Genomic DNA, 22,209 nt, shown 5'->3' on the forward strand with positions numbered 1-22,209 from the left:
CCAATTGTTGAAATTGATCATCTTGTCTTCATATTGTGGCATCATTCTTGGTGAGGGTAAGATGCTACTTAAGGTCAGGGTCATACCGGCCTGGGCTACATGCTCAGAGAGCTCCTCTATGTCTCTTTTCATGTAGTCCAGGGAGGTACGTCTCAGGTCATTCACACCAGCATGGACAATGACTGAGTCATATTTGTACTTGCCTTGGAGTGACCTGAGTGCTTGTGTTATGTGGCGGATCCTAGTGCCCGACAGGCAGCTCACCGTGACCTTCTCCTTGTTCAGCCTGGTGAGCGGGACGTCAGTGTGCCTGACGATAGAGTCACCTATTACAGGTGTATCAGGTGTGTTGTTTAGCCTTAAGGGCTGTGACTGTTCGGCACACTGGCTTTGTGAGCTGTGTGTTGCACGTGTTTTGTTTTGGGGTAGCGGTTGCTTAGGTGTCTGCTTTGGAGGTCTCTGCTGCTTAGGCAGATTTTTATTTAGAGCCTCCGAGTATGTTTTTGTGTGTTTATGTGTTTGGTTTGCTGTCGTGGTAGGTCTGTGTGAAACTGGAATTGCAGTGAGTGTGGTTTCCTTCTCCTCCTGACTGGTTACACCAGTACTGAGTTGAGAGAGCTTAGCCTCCAGTCTGGCTGTATGGTTGCATCTCTCATATGTGTTTGAATCTGTTGGGAGGAGGAGAGGGTTGTCTGTGTACATGAGGCAGTTGTAACATTGCCTCAAGATTCCCAGATTCACCAGCTGGACCGGAGAGGAGATTGACAACTGACCTTTGGACATGCTAGAATAGTATTGGGAATTCCTTTATAATTGAAAAAGAGGGCCAATGGGGAACAAGGTACACAAGGGGAATTTGTGAGGGTGTAGTGCTTTTAATTTTTTAGTGCTGACTTATATAATTGCTTTAGTGAGCAAGTGCCAGGTAACTTAAATGCAATGTGTTACAGGTAACTTAAATGCAAAAACGACAAACAGTAACTTTCTTTTAAGTGAAACAAGGAAATAAGTACAGTAAGCAATGCAGATATCACTAGGGATCCACAGAAGCACTGAAAAGCCATGTTTTAGGTGGCGTTAGCATTTCAGGGAAATAACAAGCAAACAAACAACAAGCATACAAACAAAGCTAGATTCAGCAGGCCTGGATCTAATCTATGCTACAGCAAACAAGGTGTACCAATTTCAGTAAGAAACAGTTCAAATATGCAGGCACTATAAGCCTTTAACCAGAAATTCCCAGCTCAGAAGGGCAGAGTCCAGCCTCTCCTCCCAAAAGAGTGCAGACCACGACCCCTCTTAATGTAAAATAACTGGCATGAAGCCCAAGTGCTTAAACCAGAACTAATACACTTTTAGAATAACAGACACTGAGCCCTCAATCAGCAGTTCCCAACTTAGAAGGATGTAAGCTACCTGTACTGCCACCACAGTGCAGGCCACAAACCTTTCTAATGTAAAACAACTGGTCTGAAGCCCAAGTGCTTAATCCAAAAGACTTAGAATGATAGCTACACTTTAATCAAGCTACTACCAAGCAGTAATTAATACAATTGAATACTTTAAAGAATGCCTGGATTAGTGCTCAAGTTATACAAACAAAGCTAGATTCAGCAGGCCTGGATCTAGTCTATGCTACAGCAAACAAGGTGAACCAATTTCAGTAAGAAGCAGTTCAAATATGCAGGCACTATAAGCCTTTAACCAGAAATTCCCAGCTCAGAAGGGCAGAGTCCAGCCTCTCCTCCCACAAGAGTGCAGACCACGAACCCTCTTAATGTAAAATAACTGGCCTGAAGCCCAAGTGCTTAAACCAGAATTAATACACTTTTAGAATAACAGACACCGAGCCCTCAATCAGCAGTTCCCAACTTAGAAGGATGTAAGCTACCTGTTCCGCCACTACAGTGCAGACCACAAACCTTCTTAATGTAAAACAACTGGTCTGAAGCCCAAGTGCTTAAACTACAAGGCTTAGAATGAGTTACACCAAGCAGTAATAAATACAATTGAGTACGTTTAAGATGATGCAAAAGCAAAATAAAGTAGGAAGAAATGCAAATACAGTAAAAGCAGATAAAAATTTTTTTTTTTTGAGTGAGCAAATGAGATGGGCCCAGGAGTTACAGGACAGAAACAAGTGCAAATGCAGGCCTTCAAATTAGAAGGTTGAGAGAGATGGATGACCACCCAAATGGCCAATAACTACAAATTCTGGGCCAGAACCACTCCCTATGTGGTAGACAGGTTACCTAATGCTTACTACTCCCACTGATAAGCTAGAAGGCTTCCCTCCAACACAGAAAGGCTTGGGGGGGCTCAGAAGCTTACAATCAGTCCTGGATACAGCAAATCTGTATCTGGAACACTAATTACAGGAAAGGTAGGAAACAGGCTTACAATTTTTTTTTTCAGAAAAGTAGCAAAAACAGTAGTAAAAACAATTCACATGCAGTGCAAGCTGGCACACTTGAGTATGTAGCAATATTAGTCCACACACAGTTTGAAAAAATGTAATTAAATTAAAAAGGATGAAAAGCAAGTGCAGAAAGGGTTTATTAGGTAGAATGCGGTAAAGAGATGGGACTGGGTGAGTGTCCTAGATCAAATCTACAGTTGAGCGGACACTGCAAAAGCCACCAAATTTAAACTACAACCAAGCAGTTTCAACAGAGATGTGAAGAATCACAGTGCAAATTATAAAACCAGAAAAATATATACTGATCTCTGTATATTTGCAGAACAGTAAGACAACAGATATCTGAGCAACAATTTAGCTCTATAATACAGAATAATAGAGAAAAATATACTCAGCTCTATATATTTGCAGATAGTCTTGTAAGGCTCTCTCTCAGTACACAGGTTCCAATTTAAATGCAGGCTGTTATTAACAGGTCATATTAGGGGAACCTGGAGTTAAGCAACACACAAGCTATAAAAAACAGTTATATCAGCTGAAGACAAGGCAGAAAATGAGGGTGGGGTGGGGAAGACAGTTTCAACAGAGATGTGAGGAATCACAGTGCAAATTATAAAACCAGAAAAATATATACTGATCTCTGTATATTTGCAGAACAGCAAGACAACAGATATCTAAGCAACAATTTAGCTCTATAATACAGAATAATACAGAAAAATATACTCAGCTCTATATATTTGCAGATAGTCTTGTAAGGCTCTCTCTCAGTACACAGGGTCCAGTTTAAATGCAGGCTGTTATTAACAGGTCAAATTAAGGGCACCTGGAGTTAAGCAACACACAAGCTATAAAAACAGTTATATCAGCTGAAGACAAGGCAGAAAATGAGGGGTGGTGGGTGGGGAAGACAGTTTCAACAGAGATGTGAGGAATCACAGTGCAAATTATAAAACCAGAAAAATATATACTGATCTCTGTATATTTGCAGAACAGTGAGACAACAGATATCTAAGCAACAATTTAGCTTTGCAATACAGAATAATACAGAAAAATGTACTCAGCTCTATATATTTGCAGATAGTCTTGTAAAGCTCTCTCTCAGTACACAGGTTCCAATTTAAATGCAGGCTGTTATTAACAGGTCAAATTAAGGGAACCTGGAGTTAAGCAACACACAAGCTATAAAAAACAGTTATATCAGCTGAAGACAAGGCAGAAAATGGGGGGGGGGGCAGTTTCAACAGAGATGTGAGGAATCACAGTGCAAATTATAAAACCAGAAAAATATATACTGATCTCTGTATATTTGCAGAACAGCAAGACAACAGATATCTAAGCAACAATTTAGCTCTATATTACAGAATAATACAGAAAAATATACTCAGCTCTATATATTTGCAGATAGTCTTGTAAGGCTCTCTCTCAGTACACAGGGTCCAGTTTAAATGCAGGCTGTTATTAACAGGTCAAATTAAGGGCACCTGGAGTTAAGCAACACACAAGCTATAAAACAGTTATATCAGCTGAAGACAAGGCAGAAAATGAGGGGTGGTGGGTGGGGAAGACAGTTTCAACAGAGATGTGAGGAATCACAGTGCAAATTATAAAACCAGAAAAATATATACTGATCTCTGTATATTTGCAGAACAGTGAGACAACAGATATCTAAGCAACAATTTAGCTCTGTAATACAGAATAATACAGAAAAATGTACTCAGCTCTATATATTTGCAGATAGTCTTGTAAAGCTCTCTCTCAGTACACAGGTTCCAATTTAAATGCAGGCTGTTATTAACAGGTCAAATTAAGGGCACCTGGAGTTAAGCAACACACAAGCTATAAAAACAGTTATATCAACTGAAGACAAGGCAGAAAATGAGGGGTGGTGGGTGGGGAAGACAGTTTCAACAGAGATGTGAGGAATCACAGTGCAAATTATAAAACCAGAAAAATATATACTGATCTCTGTATATTTGCAGAACAGTAAGACAACAGATATCTAAGCAACAGTTTAGCTCTGTAATACAGAATAATACAGAAAAATGTACTCAGCTCTATATATTTACAGATAGTCTTGTAACACTCTCTCTCAGTACACAGGTTCCAATTTAAATGCAGGCTGTTATTAACAGGTCAAATTAAGGGAACCTGGAGTTAAGCAACACACAAGCTATAAAAAACAGTTATATCAGCTGAAGACAAGGCAGAACATGAGGGTGGGGGGTGGGGAAGACAGTTTCAACAGAGATGTCAGGAATCACAGTGCAAATTATAAAACCAGAAAAATATATACTGATCTCTGTATATTTGCAGAACAGTAAGACAACAGATATCTAAGCAACAATTTATCTCTATAATACAGAATAATACAGAAAAATATACTCAGCTCTATATATTTGCAGATAGTCTTGTAAGGCTGCTGCAGTGTCAGGGCCACTAATTAAGCCCCAGTCAACTGAATCACACTCCGGGCTTCTTCCCCCTGCACCACAAAGCCAGTTGTTTTCTTACAAAGGTTATTGCCATATCAAATCTAAATCACGCCAGTTTTCATATGGCAATGGTAACATGTTCATTACATCGCAAAAGGTCAGTTTTCATGAACAGTTGCCATCATAGTCTTTCAACACAAGGGAAGATAAGTATGCATTTATGTAACAATGACAGACCTTCTGGCTGTGGCCGCAACACATTAACTTGCATCACTGGCATGAAAAACTGTTAAAGTTATAGTGCCAAGCTACAGGTACAGTTTAGCAGCTAGTACCAACATTTTCTTTTCGAAAAATAATCTGGTGGTTGGCATAGTTTTTTAGACCCTTACTCTTCCATTCTCACCTCCCTGTCTCACAGATTCAGACAGCAGGTCCATCTCATTATCCTAAAAGAGTTCATTTTGACATGTGTAATGATTCACTGGAGTTTGGTGTCTTGCACATGAACATGAGAACAGCATTTGTTCTGAGAGTATTTCAACTACTACCCACAAATGGTGACCTGGAAATACTGTCTAGTTATTGACTGTCTTGATTCTGTTTACATTGTAAGTGGAGATGGAGGGAATCAATCTCAACAGTGCAGGTTAATCTCTTTAGCAGCCTATACCTATCTGTACTAAAGTACAGAAGGATGTACAGACAGTGCAACAGTCTTCTAGTGCCTCTTTCCGTTCTTTCTTGTGATCCAAATGTCATTACTCAAAGCCAAACAAGTCTTGAAGATTTGGTTCTCATTGTGCAGAAGTGGCCAGTAATAACCATTGTTCATACTGTTCCTGCAGATGATGCATTATGTCATTTCTCTCTTTCTTTTTCTTTTTTTCTTTCTTTCTCTATTATATGCTTTTATTTGCTGTGAAAGTTTGATTGAGCTTGAAACCCCTTTTCACCAGAGGCACCGGGAGAAAAGGGTTTTCAAATTACAAAAAAAAATAAAAACATAATACAGACATCTGTTAATATGGGTATTGATCAGTTACAGATTATCATATCATGTAAAAAGACAAAATCCAGTGTCAACAATGGGAAAAGCTCAGTTAAACAATAGAATAAAAAGTTTAAAGGCAAAATACTCTAGCAATAGTATTGAAAATGGAATAGAAAAACAGATGTGTTGTTATATATATATATATATATATATATATATATATATATATATATATGTGTGGTTTCATGGAGTTTACTGTAGACATAGGTGATATTTCTGAAAGTTGTAGGAAAAATATTGACAAGTTACCATGCTTTTCCAGTAGCATTTCTGATGAGGACTTGCAAGACCTATTGAAGAGATGCACAGAAATGCACTGGACTTTAAAGAGATGTAAACATGTTAGGAATTACGAAGAGGAAAATAAGGAGGAGAATTTTAAATGTGAGTATGTAAAAAGAAGGAACAAAAATAATATGTGGAGTTTTGAAAAAGTAGTGTGTAGAGAAGATAGTTGACATGGGATACCTGAAAATGATGCAGTGAGTATATGGGTGTGACAAAGGGAGATAGTCAGGACAGCTATCTGGAATTTTGTAAATAATCATGTGTCATTTGTGAATATCAACATGATTCATATAAGATGCTTGTGTTACCAATGTATTAGATCTGTATAGCATTATATCAAACTAGGTTTGTACAGATGTATGTTGAAAAAGGTTTTTGCAAACTGTTTGAAATGTATCCACAGTGTGCTCTACTAGAAAAGAACAGAAATGTACATACACTATTGTAGCTGTTTAAATGTATATATTTTAACAGTGGAAAATGGGGAACACAGGAGGTTTAACTTCAGTCCAGCTAAACTTCAGAAAAAAATAGCTGAAATTAAATATGGCAATACAATAAAATATGATATTTTTCAGTTTCCATGGTGCTAAAGGTCTTGGCTTGGCCACTAAGCTGAGATTTTAACCCTATAGCTGTGCCAGTGGGGAGTCTTATTAGGATCTGGAGAAAGAGGGAGAAAACAGCCCTGGACTGACTGTGGTCTCTGTGTGCTCTTAAGAGAAATTGCACTTGATGCAGATAGCTGCATCTGGAAATACTGTGTGTGTATCTTGTCATCCTCTCAGTGTACATCCCCCACTGGTGAAGATTGAGGCTCCTTGATTAGTGGTCCAGTGGTGGGTCATCACAATGGGAGATGTAGAGAAGCATAAGCAGGAGGTGTATGGATAGTATGGGAAAGAATAGGGTCTATATCACATCAGCAAATGCTAAAAATAGCGAACAGTGATATTTCGAACTTCCAAGCCCGAAAGCTGAAAACAGCGATGGAATGGATCAATGAATTTTTTCCCAGGGAAAAAATTCACTGATCCAAAAAAAAAAAAAAAAAGAGTATAGAGTCAAAATTAAGTGGGGGGCTTTGCCCCCCACCCCCAACTTAAATATACCAACTCCGAGATCGCACCACAGTGGAGAAAACAGCAAAGCCCGGAGAACGGCCCAGTGAATTTTTTTCCCTGCCAAAAATTCACTGATCCATTCCTTCGCTGTTTTCAGCTTTCAGACTTTGAAGTTCGATATATCAGTGTTCACTATTTTTAGCATTCGCTGATGTGATATAGACCCGAAAGAATAATATAAGAAGGGAGAGAAAAGTAGATAATGGACTAGAGAGATACAGTAAGATGGGGAGGGGGTGAATGCTTAAATTAAATCGTGAGTTGCATACAGTAATTGTTATTACCCTGGAATTGAACAAGAACAAAGACAGGTGTTATTCTAGTGATAAGGTGGATTTTCAGTTATTTTAAGTTAGATATTTGTCTCAGGGCTACAGGGATGGAATTCCAGAGTTTGGGGATGTAGCAAAAACTCACATGCAATGTTGTTAGATTTAGTATTAGCAAGCAGTTTGTCTTCTGAGCATAAAATGCAAGGGGATGAATATTGCTGAATGGTATTTTTTAGTATATGGCAGTTCTTTGTCTTTGATACAAGGTTATAGGTTTTGACTAGTTTTGAGTAGGTTGAGGTGTGGGTGCCAGATTAGTTGTTTAAGGTCTAGACAATGAGGCATATTTAGCTGCAAAGTTATACATTTTATTGAAACAGTGTCATCAGTGCTGTATCAGGGCCACAGACACCCAGCCCTGTAGCACAAGGAATCACTTTAATTGCGGATGGTTTCTCAGTTTCTACAAATGTGAGTGACATTTTAAATGAAGGCAGAACACATATATGTAGAAAATCAGATACAATTCCCTTCATCTCTATCTCTGTCTCTCACTCTGTCTGCATTATTTACTTTTGGTTATTAGCTATGTGAAGGGCTTAATTACTAGTTTCATGTTTTTGAACAGTAAAGGCCAGACATCAGTTACTGTACTATCCACCAGATTCATCCCCTAAAGGTATTGGGTGTTTGCTAGCTATCATGGGGGGGGGGGGGGGTACCAGACCAAATCTTTAAACCATGCCCTTCAGCGATCAGTCAATCACCTTTTGCTGACATTCTCTCTGATGTCAAAAGGAAACCTATTTGAAATGCAGATTTAGAATTTTCAGACAGTGAATGGTGCAGATTTATTTTGCTGTTTATCATGGCTTCCCCTATAACAAAAAAAAAAAAAAGAAAATGGGAACTGTATTAGAACGATCTAACTGCAGCTGTCTGAATATGTGGGGTGAGAAATAAACCCAGACAATTTATCTCAGATTTGACAGGTTTTATCTTATCTTGTTCAGTTTTAAGTTTCACAGGACACTTCACTCTGTGGGATTACCAAATCTCCTCATTCTGCTTTTAGGTAACACAGTGAGTAGAATACTTGGTCCAAGGCAGTTTCCATGCATTTTTTTTTTGGGGGGGGGGGGTTGTCATTTAAAAAAGGTACAACAATGTTTTACGTTTGTTTGTGTGAAGATGAATCTTGCCTGGCAGGAATACGTTGTGGCAGTGTGTGAAGGAGTACTATTACTCCTGAGTATCAAAGGGAAAAACAGTAAGTTACAATTGAAGAAAAAGTAACAAGTATTTCTGAAAGGCAAGAGCTTTTCCCAGAAGAGGTAAGGCATCTGCTTTATTTCAGTGGTCTTTCATATTCAAGTGACCTCAGCCCTTCTTAATTCATGAAATAGCTGCAGACATTTAATGGCTGTAAATCTGTTTGTTGAGTGCAGATGATCCTAAGTTAGACTTGCAGAAGCTTACTGATCTGTTTTTGAGAATGAAAACTGTGCTTTTAAGCGTTTGAAATAACCAGGTTGATAACTGAAAGTATAATTTTCATTCCTGCTCCCAGTGCTGAAAACAGAAAGGATTTTGGTGGGGAAGAAGAGGATGATACTGCACCTGAAGATCTGAATTTTAATATATTCATGATTTTGATAATGCAATGTTTGACTTAAAGTTTGTAGAAGTGTCTGAAGAGAGTGTTCTTGTGAAATGATATTCTCTGCCTTCTTCATCTGCTTCTTCAGTCCCAATCCACCCTATTTAGCATGTGTTTAGAAATATTGAGCAAATCTGTTTCAAGAACCTAACAGTTTTATCATTGTTTCAAGAACCTTCCATGTAAATCAGATTGATATGGTTACTGTGGAATCAGGAAGAAAATTTGACATATCTACTTTGCTTTCATAGAAAGTTATTAAAGTAGTTGTTGAGATGGAAATGAAAACCTGTTGCACATTATTTGTGTTGGACAAGGTTTTTGGGTAATGTTTTACTGCACTAACCCCCCCCCCCCAGGTAGTTTTGCATAGAAGTAGGCATGGCCTGAGTGATTAACATGCCAAATGGCTGTGATTTCATATGTAAATAACACAATTGACATACTATGCAGATTTCCTTCACCATCCACATGAATATTCATTGAGGTGTGTAGCATTTTTCATTTCCGCAGGGAGGCTGCACCCCTCCACACCCCCTTAAATTATATATACCAACTCTGAGATCACACTATATTGAGGAAAAAGGTTATTCGTATTTGTCATGTCATCGCCAACTGTGCCCAACCGTCATTTGCATACGACATCATGGCTTTTCCTTTTGCTACTGTTAAGTGTAATTCACTGACCTTCATTTTTTGCTACTGTTCATGTGATTTACAGATCCTGATATACTTGTTATACTTCAAAGAAATAACCATTGTTCACGGATGACATACTCTTGTCTTTAATAATGATGGTGCTACATATCCATCAGCTGGGTCAGTACAGGGTTTAAGGTTACTATAATATAAGTTGTACACATTTTCCTTTTCCTTTTATTTAGTTTCTAAAATTTATTTCCATATAGCAGGGCACGCACCTTGCATCATTGTTAAAGAGAAGAATATTTAATCTGAACAACTGTTTTTTTTTGTTATTATAACAAGTTTTCAGGATCTGTACACCGCATGTTCAGAATGCCGGCAGAATATTCATGTGGACGAAGAAGACATTAACATGAGTATTCACAGATTGGTGGTGGGTAGGGTTTGGGTGGGCTTTGCTACTGTGCATCTGGGGAAGTTAGTACAATAAAACAAATCCATGTTTTGTATTTAATGTTTTTATATTAAACTGATGTCCCATTGTCTGTAGTGATGTTAGCATGACTGGATGTCAAAGATCCTATGGTGCTTATCAAAAAGAGAAGGGAATGCAGAATTATCCTTAATAAGAGTAACGCCTTAGATTTCCTCTGACATTGTCTTTATAAATAAATGCAAATCAGATATCTGTTTTCTGGAGGACATCTCTCTAGTTGATGATGGTTGGAAAGTTAACATGTTAAACGCTGCATAGAAATTTTCTCCCCATGTGTAAAAATATTCAGCCTGTACCTTATTGCACTAAGTCATCAGCCCCAGGCATTCTTACTAAGGTGGATTTATGAAGAAACTGATTTTGATGCTTAGAAATATCTCTGTGGCTGTGAAGTGCATTTTAGGTGGATGCAAGTGCTTTGTTCTTCGACTTGGTGGTTGTTATAAGGGTTTGGCATAATGATTACAGTGTTTACCTTACAGACACAAGGTATAGGGTTTGATTTTCACATTTAAATGAAAATGTTCTAGTCTTAAAATGGCCTTCAAGATCAACTAGCCTGTTACCTATGAACTTATGAGTCTGAGAGTAAAATAAGAAAATTTTTTTGGTGTATTTCAATGTAACAGTAAATGTCTACTAGCCCAGCAGGCGAAGGCAAGAATGGTCAACCACTCTCTCCTACTAAACATTCTTGAATCTCTCTCTTGTGACAAAGTCGCCATTAATTGGTTTAGTTCTTATCTTAACAACAGACAGCAAGCCGTAATATGGGATAACCATATCTCATCACTATTACCCATTTCCATCGGAGTTCCTCAGGGCTCCATTCTTGGTCCACTCCTGTTCTCCCTTTTTATCAATGATCTTCAGACTTCTATCCCACAAGCAACCTGCATACAATACGCAGATGATTCTACCCTCATCTGCTCAGCACCTTCCTCTACTGAGCTGATCTCACTAACCCAAACTACCTTTAATGCTGTAGAAACTTGGTTCTCTAGACGTTTTCTCCTATTAAATGCCAAAAAAACAAAACTTCTCCTCTTCACCCCCACCACTCGGTCTCCGGCCTTAAATTTCTCCATTCTCTCTAATAATGGTACTATCATCTCTCCTGATCCAACTACAAAACTATTAGGAATAACCATTGACAATAATCTCTCTTTTGACCAGCACATTAACAACAACATCAGGTTAGTTAACAGAAAAATTGGTTCCCTATATCGTATCAAACCTTTCCTAACCCCAACAACCAGAACCAAGATTGCACAATCTCACCTTCTATCTACCCTCCTATATGCTTCCCAATTTATACTAACCTAAAGAAAACCAATCTAAAAAAACTTGCTACTTGCTATAACAATATAGCTCGCTTCGCCACTAGTAACCCCTTTAGGACCCATCATTGTATAAACCTAAAACAACTAGGCTGGCTTGAAGTTCAAAACCACATTATAATTCCTCAACTCACTATTGCCCACAATATACTACACCAACCTGACTATACCCTATACTCTCACAACTTCTAATCCCTTACAACAATCTTAACTCACTTCGCTCATCTAGTAAACTCATGACAAAACTATAAAGGCAAACAACACAGCAGGTGATTCCCTTTTCAGTAACACAATAGGTAGAACTTGGAATCTCTTACCTTGTGACATAACTTTGACTACATCCTTGCCACTTTTCAAACAGAAAATTAAACAATACTTCCAAAATCATTGGCTTTGTTCCTGTAGTACACCTGACTAACCTGTGTCTCCTCCACTCTTTTTCATCTCTGCACTACATTAGTTCTATTCCTTTTACTGTTAGTTTTTAAGTATGTACTTTCTGCACAATTATGTGATATTTAATTATCTGCGTATTTTTAACTTGATTTTCTTGAATTTATCCTCAGTCCAATGTTTTCTATTTCTCTGATTGTAGTTATATCTTAGAATAATTAGATTTATATCTTATTGTAATTTTCTTAGCTTATAGTGGAGCTTTTCTCCTCGGGCCTCTGCTGAAAATGGACATGTATCCAGCCAGACTAGCCCGGTCAACAAATGTAAAATAAATAAAAATAAATAAATAAAGAATATTCCCTTATCTAATAAGAGGACATTTACTCAGCAGTCTTATTTCCCACTAATTTCAGGGTAGGTCATATGGGAGGCTTGTCAGTGTAGAACATAAGCTCAGGACTGCTGAGGTCAGAAGTTTCCTAACTCAGGAGTTGCTTCTTTTGACAGAGATTACACCAATATCAATTCCTGTTCTTCTGTCAGATCAAAATCGAGTCATCCCCTCCTCTCTTCCCCATCCTCGCTTTCGCCTGTAAAGGATGTGAAAAGTGATTTTAAATAGAATTGTCAAATGTTTCAGAAGCTGAAAGGGTTTACATGTGTTGCTGTTGCAGAGTCCAGAGGATAGAAGACAGTTTTCAACCAACTTCAAAGTTGTCCAAGTTCCTTTTCTCCAAAGTAGAGACCCTTTTGAGAGATATGAAAAAAAAGTCATAGAGCAGGACCCAGTCTCTATTCAATAAAAATATGTATTTCAGATTATTTCTTGTGCCAGGGAAAAGAGGTCTTTTTAGGCCAATTTTGCATCATTCTGGTCTAGTGATGTTGCAGTCTTAGATTCCCATTCTTCTGAAGGACTGGCCAGCCATCTTCAACTTGAGGGATGCCTTTGGGCATATTTTTTTAAACTCAAGAACAGCATTCACAAATGTTATGTCTTGGGGACCAATCTTCCAGTTTGCCATTTTCACATTAGGGCTGCCAGCTGCAGCCAGGTGTTCACTAGGTGCCTGGCCCAAATTGCAGCAGTAAATGGGTTGAGTAGAATTCATACTTTCCATATCTGGGGGCTTGTAGCATCCATATACAGTCTTAAGACCAGTTCCTAACACATTTACTGAAGGTCGTGCCCCTTTTGGATTTGGTGGTATTCAGTGTTAATGAAGAGAAGTCAGATTTATCCCCTTTCAGCAGAAGGTGTCTCTAATATACTGCTGGATTATGATCAAATACTTATCACTTCAGACAGGGTACAGGAGACTGTAACCCTGTCCCAGGAGGTTGATTCATAGCCTTACTTGATGGCAGAGACCTTTATTAGCAGTATACCAGTGAATATTGTGATGGTACCTGGTGCCAAGAGGTTGGACACAGGGAAATCTTAACATTATTGAGTGAGTTTTTGGAGCCAGTCAGAAGATATACTTAACTTACAACTTCATTTGATTCAAGGAAGTCCACTGGTCAGTGGCAGTGACTTCGGTGAGTGGAGTTAATCAATTTTCTTTCCCAGTTACATGGTTCTGATGACAAACATGTCAAACACAGGATCAGGTCTACAATGATGGACATCTCAAGGGTGTGGCCAACATCCCAGATCCTTCTGCACATTAGACTGAAAGAGATTGTTATGGTTATCTTTGCTCTAAAAACTTTCAGGAAGTGTCTAATACCAGGAAGTCTTCAAATGCTCATAGTCACTGCTAAGTTCATCTGGTCTCTGGTGCTGTGTTTGGCCTCCAATCTTTGAGCATGCACCTAACAGGGGATAGAAGCATCTTGTCAAGATAGCTTTAATTTAATGTCATTTCTTGACACAGATTGGCAACTCTACACAAGTATTTACCTCTTGCTGTTTACCTGTAAGATCCCAAGATTACAGAACATTGTAAATGCCTTTTAAGTTAACAGTTATGGGAAAATTATGCATATTCCTGTGAAGTGCATTAGAAGGGTTCAACTTCAAGCAATGGTACCAAAGAGTTTGTCTGGACTGTCAGCAAAAGGTCTGGACATAATCATGTTTTTTTTTTCTTGTGCTGTTCATAAAACCCCAAGCTCATTAATTGGCCATGATTTAAAAAAAACTGGGTATGAAACAGAACTGTAGAGAGTGGTGGAAGAAGAGTGAGGGAAGAAGCAAATGTATTTCACAAAAAATGTGGTGATGTCTGCCTGTTGTGCATTTCAGTTCCATTTTATGTACAGTAGAGTGTCTTTTAAGGTTCCGTTTTATGTACAGTAGAACATATTTTAGGGACTGATAATCTTTTGATATCTTGCAGTTGACATTTAGTTTTGTGTATGGGTGTGTTATTATTCTTTACTTTCTGCTGCCAAATACATTTATTCCTCATTGAAGTACACATCAATAACAGAAGGCTTTTGTCATGCTTTCTGAATAACTTATACTGTGAGACAGATTAAGCATAATATGTTCTGCTTAGAAATATGGTTATTCCTGTAAGTCTTTCTGATGTAAAGCATGTTTGTATTTTATGTAGCTAATATCCACCTTTGTAGAAGCGAATATCACTGATTGGGAGTGGCTTGTTCATAGTAGAAAAAAGGAGCCTTACAAATTTCAAATTACAAAAGCCCTTCTTATGGAAATTGCAAGATAAACTGCATTACTGCCTTAATACTCTGATCTGTTTCAGCCATTCCCAAACAATTTTATAGTCAGAGATTACATGTATCATAAATTGCAAAGGACAGAGTAACGTGCTTTGATTTCTTTTCTCACATTATAGCAAATGCCCTGGAGGAACCTGTGATGGATGCACATTTTACTTTCTATGGGAGAGTGCGGATGCATGTCCTTTATGTACATCAGATGATTACCATGAGATTGAGGGGGCCTGCAGAGGAGGGATCCAGGTATGAGTAAACGCATTTGACTGCTTGTTGATCTAACTTAAAATAATTTCACTACCTTTAACATCCTGAGAACACTAGGGCCAATTCTCATTGAAACATATTTTAGAAAACCATGACTGAAGATGCCTTAATTGTTAAGGATGTAAGTGTCTTCTTTCCTTTGCCTTGCAAAGAGTGTGTTCATGCTAGTTATTCTCATATTTCAATTTTACAAACCGTAGAACTCAGTATAACATGCCTGCATATCTTTTAATTTTGTACAGTTTGCCATAAATGCAACTGATTGTTTAAACTTTTCCTGACACTGTAAAACTGGGAGAAGTAACAATGATCTTTAGTGCTTCTGTTTAACTGCAGTCATATTTAAAATCTTCTTTTTGAAGTCTGATGAGTAATTTGTTTCAGAAAGAGACTTGCAGATTTCTGCATTATGCACTTTTGTTTCTGGTTCTTTGCTTTAATCTAATGTTTAATTTTACTACCTTCTAATTAGATTCCAAAGAATAAATAATATTAGAAATGGCCTAAATAATTAATTAGATAACAAAACCTGCTTACTAAATGTGTTTTTATGCCACTGTAGCATATTGCTTACCAGAGTTAGTGGAGGTATTCAAAGTGACAAGAAAATGTTTTTCCTTTCAAAAATCAGTATATGCATTATTGTAGTACTGAACCCTGTTTTGTGTGTGTGTGTGTGTGTGTGTGTGTGTGTGTGTGTGCTATTTTAATATGATTACTCTTAATCCCTGTAAAAAATAAATAAATAAAAATACCTTTACATTTTCAGATCTGTTACAGAACGTTCTGACCATAAGTTAATAATTTAACTTGTATTTTAAGTTCTGTACTATTTGCCTAGTTTGCAAACTATACTGACCGCTTATTTTTTAATTTAGTTTCTTAAATGGATATGTCCAAGTAGACAGAGCCTGTTAGGAGTGGACCTTGGGGGATTAAAGCTCCATGATACAAGTGTGATATAAATTATAAATATTGGTAAACTATTCTGATTTCTAATTCATGTTCAGCTAAGTCAGGTAAAGCAGTTGCTGCAGTTTGCCTACTAAAATGTTCACTGCTTTATGCTGATCACTTGCATCCAGCCACGCTTTGAGCTTAGTCACCACAGTTGTATGCTGCTCATTTTATTTTGAGTGCACATAAAACATGTTGCTTCAGTGCACTGACCATATGCCAAAATCATGTGCAGAATGGTAAGGTCTTCTAAACACTGAATTGCAACTGGAATCTCATCACCTGCAAGTGTAATGTACTGATTTGAGGTACTTACTTATGCCTGTCACTGCCACTGACCATTTGCCAGTGTCATCATTTAAAGAAAGACCCGAGCAGAATTAACCAAGATGAACTGCACTTAGTCTACAGAGAGTGCTGCATCAGTCAGCCCAATGCCACTTTCACTGCAAAACAGTGCAGTGAACACTTGATCATAAAACTGGATTGTCAGCATTCTGTGGTTTATAATTGTAGTTACAAATGCATTAAATGGAGATCATGTTGACTGCAAAAACAGTGGGATAATGAAGAATCCTTGTATTGTCACTTTCACTCACTCATTTTTTTTTGCATATAGTTTACAGTTCACAGCAGAGCTAGATTTTGTAATCCTCTCCAGATTTCAGCATTTACAGAATGTGGTGACTTTATGTTTGCATAACCCTCAGGTTTCGATACACCTGTGAACTCTTTATAAGTAATACAAAGATCCACTGTAGGTACAAGTGTCAGAGAAGTTAAGTGCAGCAGTTAAAATGATGCACAGGCACCATGCAATGTCACGTGTACATTTTAATAGTAACATAAATATCTGCTTTGGTGCTAAAATAAACAATCAGAAAAGTCAGTCAGTCAAGAGATATCCATTGAAATAATTAACTGCAAATGCTGACACCTCAGTTACTTGTGCTGGCTTGCACACTGCTGTATATCATGAAGTTAGTTGAGAGGGCTAGATTGTTGGTTTCTTGGATAAGGATGAAGAGAATAGTAATTTACTGGCTACTGTATAGCATGGGTTACTGCAGCTGTGTAGTGTGAAAAAGCTTGGTGCAGCTCGCTACAAACAAGTCCAAAGTCATGCAGTATGGCAGGTAAGTTAAGAAGAAGAAGAAAAAAAAAACCAAGCAAACAGCCCAAGAAGAAGAAAAAAAACAAGCAAACAGCCCATTGACAGTGGAAGTGCTAACTTGCTAACAGGAAATAAACATTCAGAGCACTGCAGGTTCCCCTTCTCTCACAGGACATACTACAAAACCAGTCCCAAAATGTCATTAGCATGCGAAACAAGTCTCAGTGTTACCTTAAAAGGCTTAAAAAGCCTTTCAATGATGTTGGAAGTTTCAGATAGGTTGTTAAATCCAGGTGGCCTAATGGTTAAGGTGTTTGCCTTACAGACACAAGGTACAGGGTTTGAATCTCACAGGGGATAACTGGCTAGGCTTAAAATGGCTCACAAGGGCAGTTAGCCTAGTACTAACCTATGAACCTATAAATCAGTTTTACAGTTCAGCACAAACAGCCCAGAGCCATGCAACAGGTAATAAAATAGCAAAAGAGGCAAACATACAACAGGAACTGGTAGTGCTAACAACCTAACAGTAAGCAAACATTCAGAATACTGTGAGTTCACATTGTCTCTCAAGAGCAAATTGCAAAAACAGCCCCAAACATTAAACAAAAAAAACTATAACTATCAGGTAAATCAATGTTAACATAAAGGCTTAAAAACTCACTTTCCTTGTATTGGAGTGATCAAACAGCTGACCATTTACAGTAAGTCAGTAGCTCATTTGTGCAGAATGGTGCAGTTCAGCACAAACAACCTCTAAGTCCCCCGGTGCAGAAGAAAATAAAATAGGCAAAACAAACAGCCAGTAGAAACTGTGAGTGCTAAAAAGCTGATCAGTAAAGGTTTAGTATAGTGCAAGTTACACTTCCGTAACAAGTATAAACTTCAAAAATAGTCCCCTACTTTAAAAAAAAAAAGATCTACTGAGTAAAACAAATTAGTATTTTCTGGAGTTGGGTAAAGATAGGTGGTCAGATTTAATAAATTAGTATTTTGGGTATGCAGCTCTGCATAAACAAGTGCAAAGATGGATAACATAGCAAAAAATTATGAAAATCTTTTTTTTTTTTTTTTTTTTGGCTTACTATTGATCAGTTTAGTAGTGAAGTTACAGTATCTCGTGACAAATGAGGAAGTCTGTATTTAACTACTGATTTATACACAAATTTGGTGTACAAAACTCCCAGAATTAATTTTCAGGTATTCTAACTGATATTTAAGTTGTCTGAATTCATCCATTCAATAGTAAAATTAATCACACAAGGACATGCTCTGTCTGTGCTAGCAGGGTACACGTCTTTGTTCAGAGTGAATCATTACTGCCATGTCTGCTAAAAAAAGACATCAACATAAAAGTCATGATCCAAACACTCACTTAATTTACTTGAAACATTATCTAATGCTTCATTTCCATAGCATAACCAGTGACACTGGCACTACACTTTCTCATAGATGGCCTTAGGCATGGTGTAGGTAGACTAAGATGGGCATACCAGGTGGTATGGTTTGGGGGTGGGGGCACTCTGGAGCCCTTTTGCCTAGGGCACCAGTTGACCAAATGCTGGCCCTGCACTTACGTTATGTGCTGGGGGGGGGGGGGGTTAATGTTGATCAGCTGACATATTACAGTCCTGTAGACTAAGCTGTTAGTATCAAAACAGTTAACTTACTGTGCTGTAAAACTCCTACAGATGTAACTTTTTAGCAGCAACCAGCATATTGTTTGAGTAGATCATTACAACACCTGATAGCAAAGGTATATATCCAAATAAATCCTAGGCACTTAATCCATTTGAAATGTCACTTGATTTTTACTTTGGTTTCTTATGGTATTGTCTATATATCAAATACGTGCTCTCACCTCTTCTTCACTTTATCAACATTTTTGTTCTCATGGTATCCACAAGAGTTAGCAGTCATGGAACTGAGACAACTTAAACACTGTATTATTACTAATCTTATTACTTTTTATATTTATTTTTGTTGAACTAGATAGTCTAACTGGGAAAGAAAAGCCCTTTACAGAAGATCCCCAGGAGAAAAGCGCCAAACAATGAGAATAAAAATGTATCCTGTAATGTTCTAATACACAGAGTTCTAAGAAAGCACTATAATGAAAACAAATTCAGCACAGAGTAATCATAGTAACACCCGTTTGTTAACCAGGTAGGCCACTGGACACACAATCCCTTTTCTGGGACAGCCTGGGAATAGTGTCTGGTTAAGTGACTTGCTCAAGATCACACAGTAGGCAAATGAGGGCTGAGACAATCAAGGCCTGTAACACAAGTGATGATTTAATATCTTGAAGTTCTAATAAAAACAGTACATTAAGAATAGAAACAACATACAGTAATAACCTTATACGTAGCATTCTAAGGAAACATTGTATTAATATCAAGGTATAATGTTATCCAACATTAAAATAGTGTTACTTGATCTTACAGTTGGAAAAAAGAAAGTAGATTGGATGAAAATATGAAGGAAATAGTGAGAAAGTGTGAAGAGATGAGAAAGAAAATTGGGAATTTAGAGAACTTGGAGGTGAACAAGGAAAAAACTTTTGAAGAAGTGGAGGTGACATCGCATAGCTGTGCAAGTGGTGTGTGGTTTCTGCTTAAGGTGTCTATAAATCTGGTGTCTCATACATAGTGTAGTGGCTTGAAGGTTCCACATTATTCTGGTGAGGTACATGAGCACAACCAGGAGCCAGTCAGGTTTTGAATTTGTTCATTTGTTTTAGTGCAAGTAGTAAATTGTTCCAAAGTTTGGTGACAAAACTGAAATAGAGAGCATCTCCTGTAACATTGTTTAACTTTGTGGTGGCTAGAAGTGTTTCACAGGAGCGAAACTCACTGCATGGTGACCACTGATTAAGGATATTAGGGATGGGGTAGTTATCTGGTTTGTAAATGCAATTATGTGTTGTGACTAGATGGGTGCAGATTAGGTGATAGTGGTAGTGCTAGCCATTTTAGTTGTTTTAAGTTGAGACATTGGCGAGTCCTACATGAGAGGTCTGTAGTGAGTTTTGCTACTTAGTTGTATCATGCCACTAACTTTGTTTACAGTGTGGTTTGAAAGTTTGTAAATATGGATGTGTATGTAGAAGTGTGGAATGAGGCAAAACTGGGCAGTGTTTTTCCTTGCTGCCTGACTTAGGTTTGAGTTTGATCATTGCCATTGTTGTTCTTTCTTTTTGTTTTTGATGACTTGTATGTGCTGATCAAAGATCACATTTCAAAATTTTCTCTATAGTTACACCCAATAGTTTTGTGTGTGTGTGTGTGTGTGTGTGTGTGTGTGTGTGTGTGTGTGTGTGTGTGTGTGTGTGTCACCCTTCTATGGTAATGTTATTGGTTGAAGTAATATTAAAAGAATGCTTCAGGACAGAGAATTGTTTGGATCTGAATAACATTAATTTCCTTTTTCTTAGCGTCTAGGAGCAGGCTTGCATTGATTAGGCAGGACTCTACACAGTAAAAGGATGCTTGGGCGATTGTTTGGTGTTTTCTAAGTCTGGTTGTAGTGCAGGATCAGGTGGAGTCATTAGTGTACTACATGATGATAGCTTTTATGGTAGCTGAGTGGAGCTTGTTTATAAATATTTTAAACAGAACATGGCCAAGAATTGAGCCATTGGGGACACCTACCTGAACTGGAAGGAAAGTTGAGAAGGTGCTTTGCCATTTTACAGCATGTTGTCTGTTGCTAAGATAGCTATCGGACCAAAAAGATAGACAAAAAACACTAAAAGAATAGACAAGCAAGGCAGTAAAATAAAATAGTGAAAGTCTGAACCACCAGGTTGGAGGCAAAATACTTTTAATAAAACAACAAATTAAAAACAGTGAGCGCTTTCGGGAAGTTATCCCTTCATCAGACATTGTTACAAACTGCTGCAAGGGTATTTAAACACTGCACAAACAATCATCATTCAATAAAAGGGCCTGCGCCCCTTTAGCACAGGTTTGATCGGTAACACTCCATTAAGACCTGGTCTTCTGTCTGCCCTGAGTTTTATCATCCACTTAGTTTCACATAATTCAGTCATATTTTTTTACATCACCTCCCCTTGCATTCAGTCTCACATTTTGTAAAACTGTAAAAAGTAAAATATGTGTTGCATTATTTTTGATAAGTTGGTGCAGGGCATTATGAACGTTCTGCATTCGTATAGATGATAAATGTTGCAGTATTCTTTCTTTAAGGCAACAGTTCATTTTTCCCACATAGAATGATTCACAATCCCTGCACTTCGCATGATATATAACATTTTTTGTTTGACAATCCGAGTAAAAATTAATTCTATACCATTTACCTGTTACTGGATGTATAAAAGTATTCCCATTTATCAAACTTGGACAAGCCTTGCAGTGTCTACATGTGAAAGTCCCTTGTCGAATTGTTTTAATATCACACTTTTTACTAATTGCCCTTCTCTTTACATAATACGTTTTTTAAATTTTTATTGCGTTTAAATGAAAATGAAGGTTCATCACCCAAAAAGCCCTTAAGGTTGTCATCAGTTAATAAAATGCTCTAGCTTTTTCTTATAATGTCACAAATCCCCCCTATGTCATTGCTGAATTTTAAGATTACATGTTTTTTTCACAGCCATATCACAACTGCCAGATACCCTTGTCATATTGTGTCTCGAATACCATACTGTAGCCTTATTAAATCTATCCTTCTTACTTTCATCAGTAACTCGTGACACCTTGGTTTCATTGTAGCCCCTAGATCAAAAGCATGCAGCCAAAGAACTAATCTCTTCTTCAAACACAGTATCCTTAGTACATAATCTAGATATTCTGTATCTTTGCCCTTTTATGATGTTGTCGAAAACATGCCTTGGATGCATGCTGTTGTAGGATAAAAGGCTATTTTTCCAGCACGTTTTTCCAAATACCAATGTCTGTACAGATCCAGCATCATTCCTATTTAGCGTAACATCTAAAAATTCTATTTCAGACATTGAGCAATGTATACTAAACTTCAAAAACTCCATTGTGGACTCAAGATAACCAACAAACGCATGTAATTCAGTT

At 37.7% G+C, this 22,209-nt stretch overlaps 1 protein-coding gene across 3 annotated transcripts in view; it reads left to right on the forward strand.

Moving 5' to 3' along the window:
• Positions 1-22,209, forward strand: part of ELAPOR2 (endosome-lysosome associated apoptosis and autophagy regulator family member 2) — a 1,439,853-nt gene that overhangs the window by 1,247,398 nt on the left and 170,246 nt on the right. For all 3 annotated transcript variants that reach the window (XM_044088347.1, XM_044088349.1, XM_044088348.1), the window contains one exon: positions 14,940-15,066. In XM_044088347.1, the coding sequence (XP_043944282.1) occupies positions 14,940-15,066 (127 nt within the window). The remainder of the gene's footprint in view (positions 1-14,939; positions 15,067-22,209) is intronic.

This window comes from Protopterus annectens, chromosome 11.part0, assembly GCF_019279795.1.
Source record: "Protopterus annectens isolate FY-2018-M chromosome 11.part0, PAN1.0, whole genome shotgun sequence".
Classification (NCBI taxonomy): Eukaryota; Metazoa; Chordata; order Ceratodontiformes; family Protopteridae; genus Protopterus; species Protopterus annectens.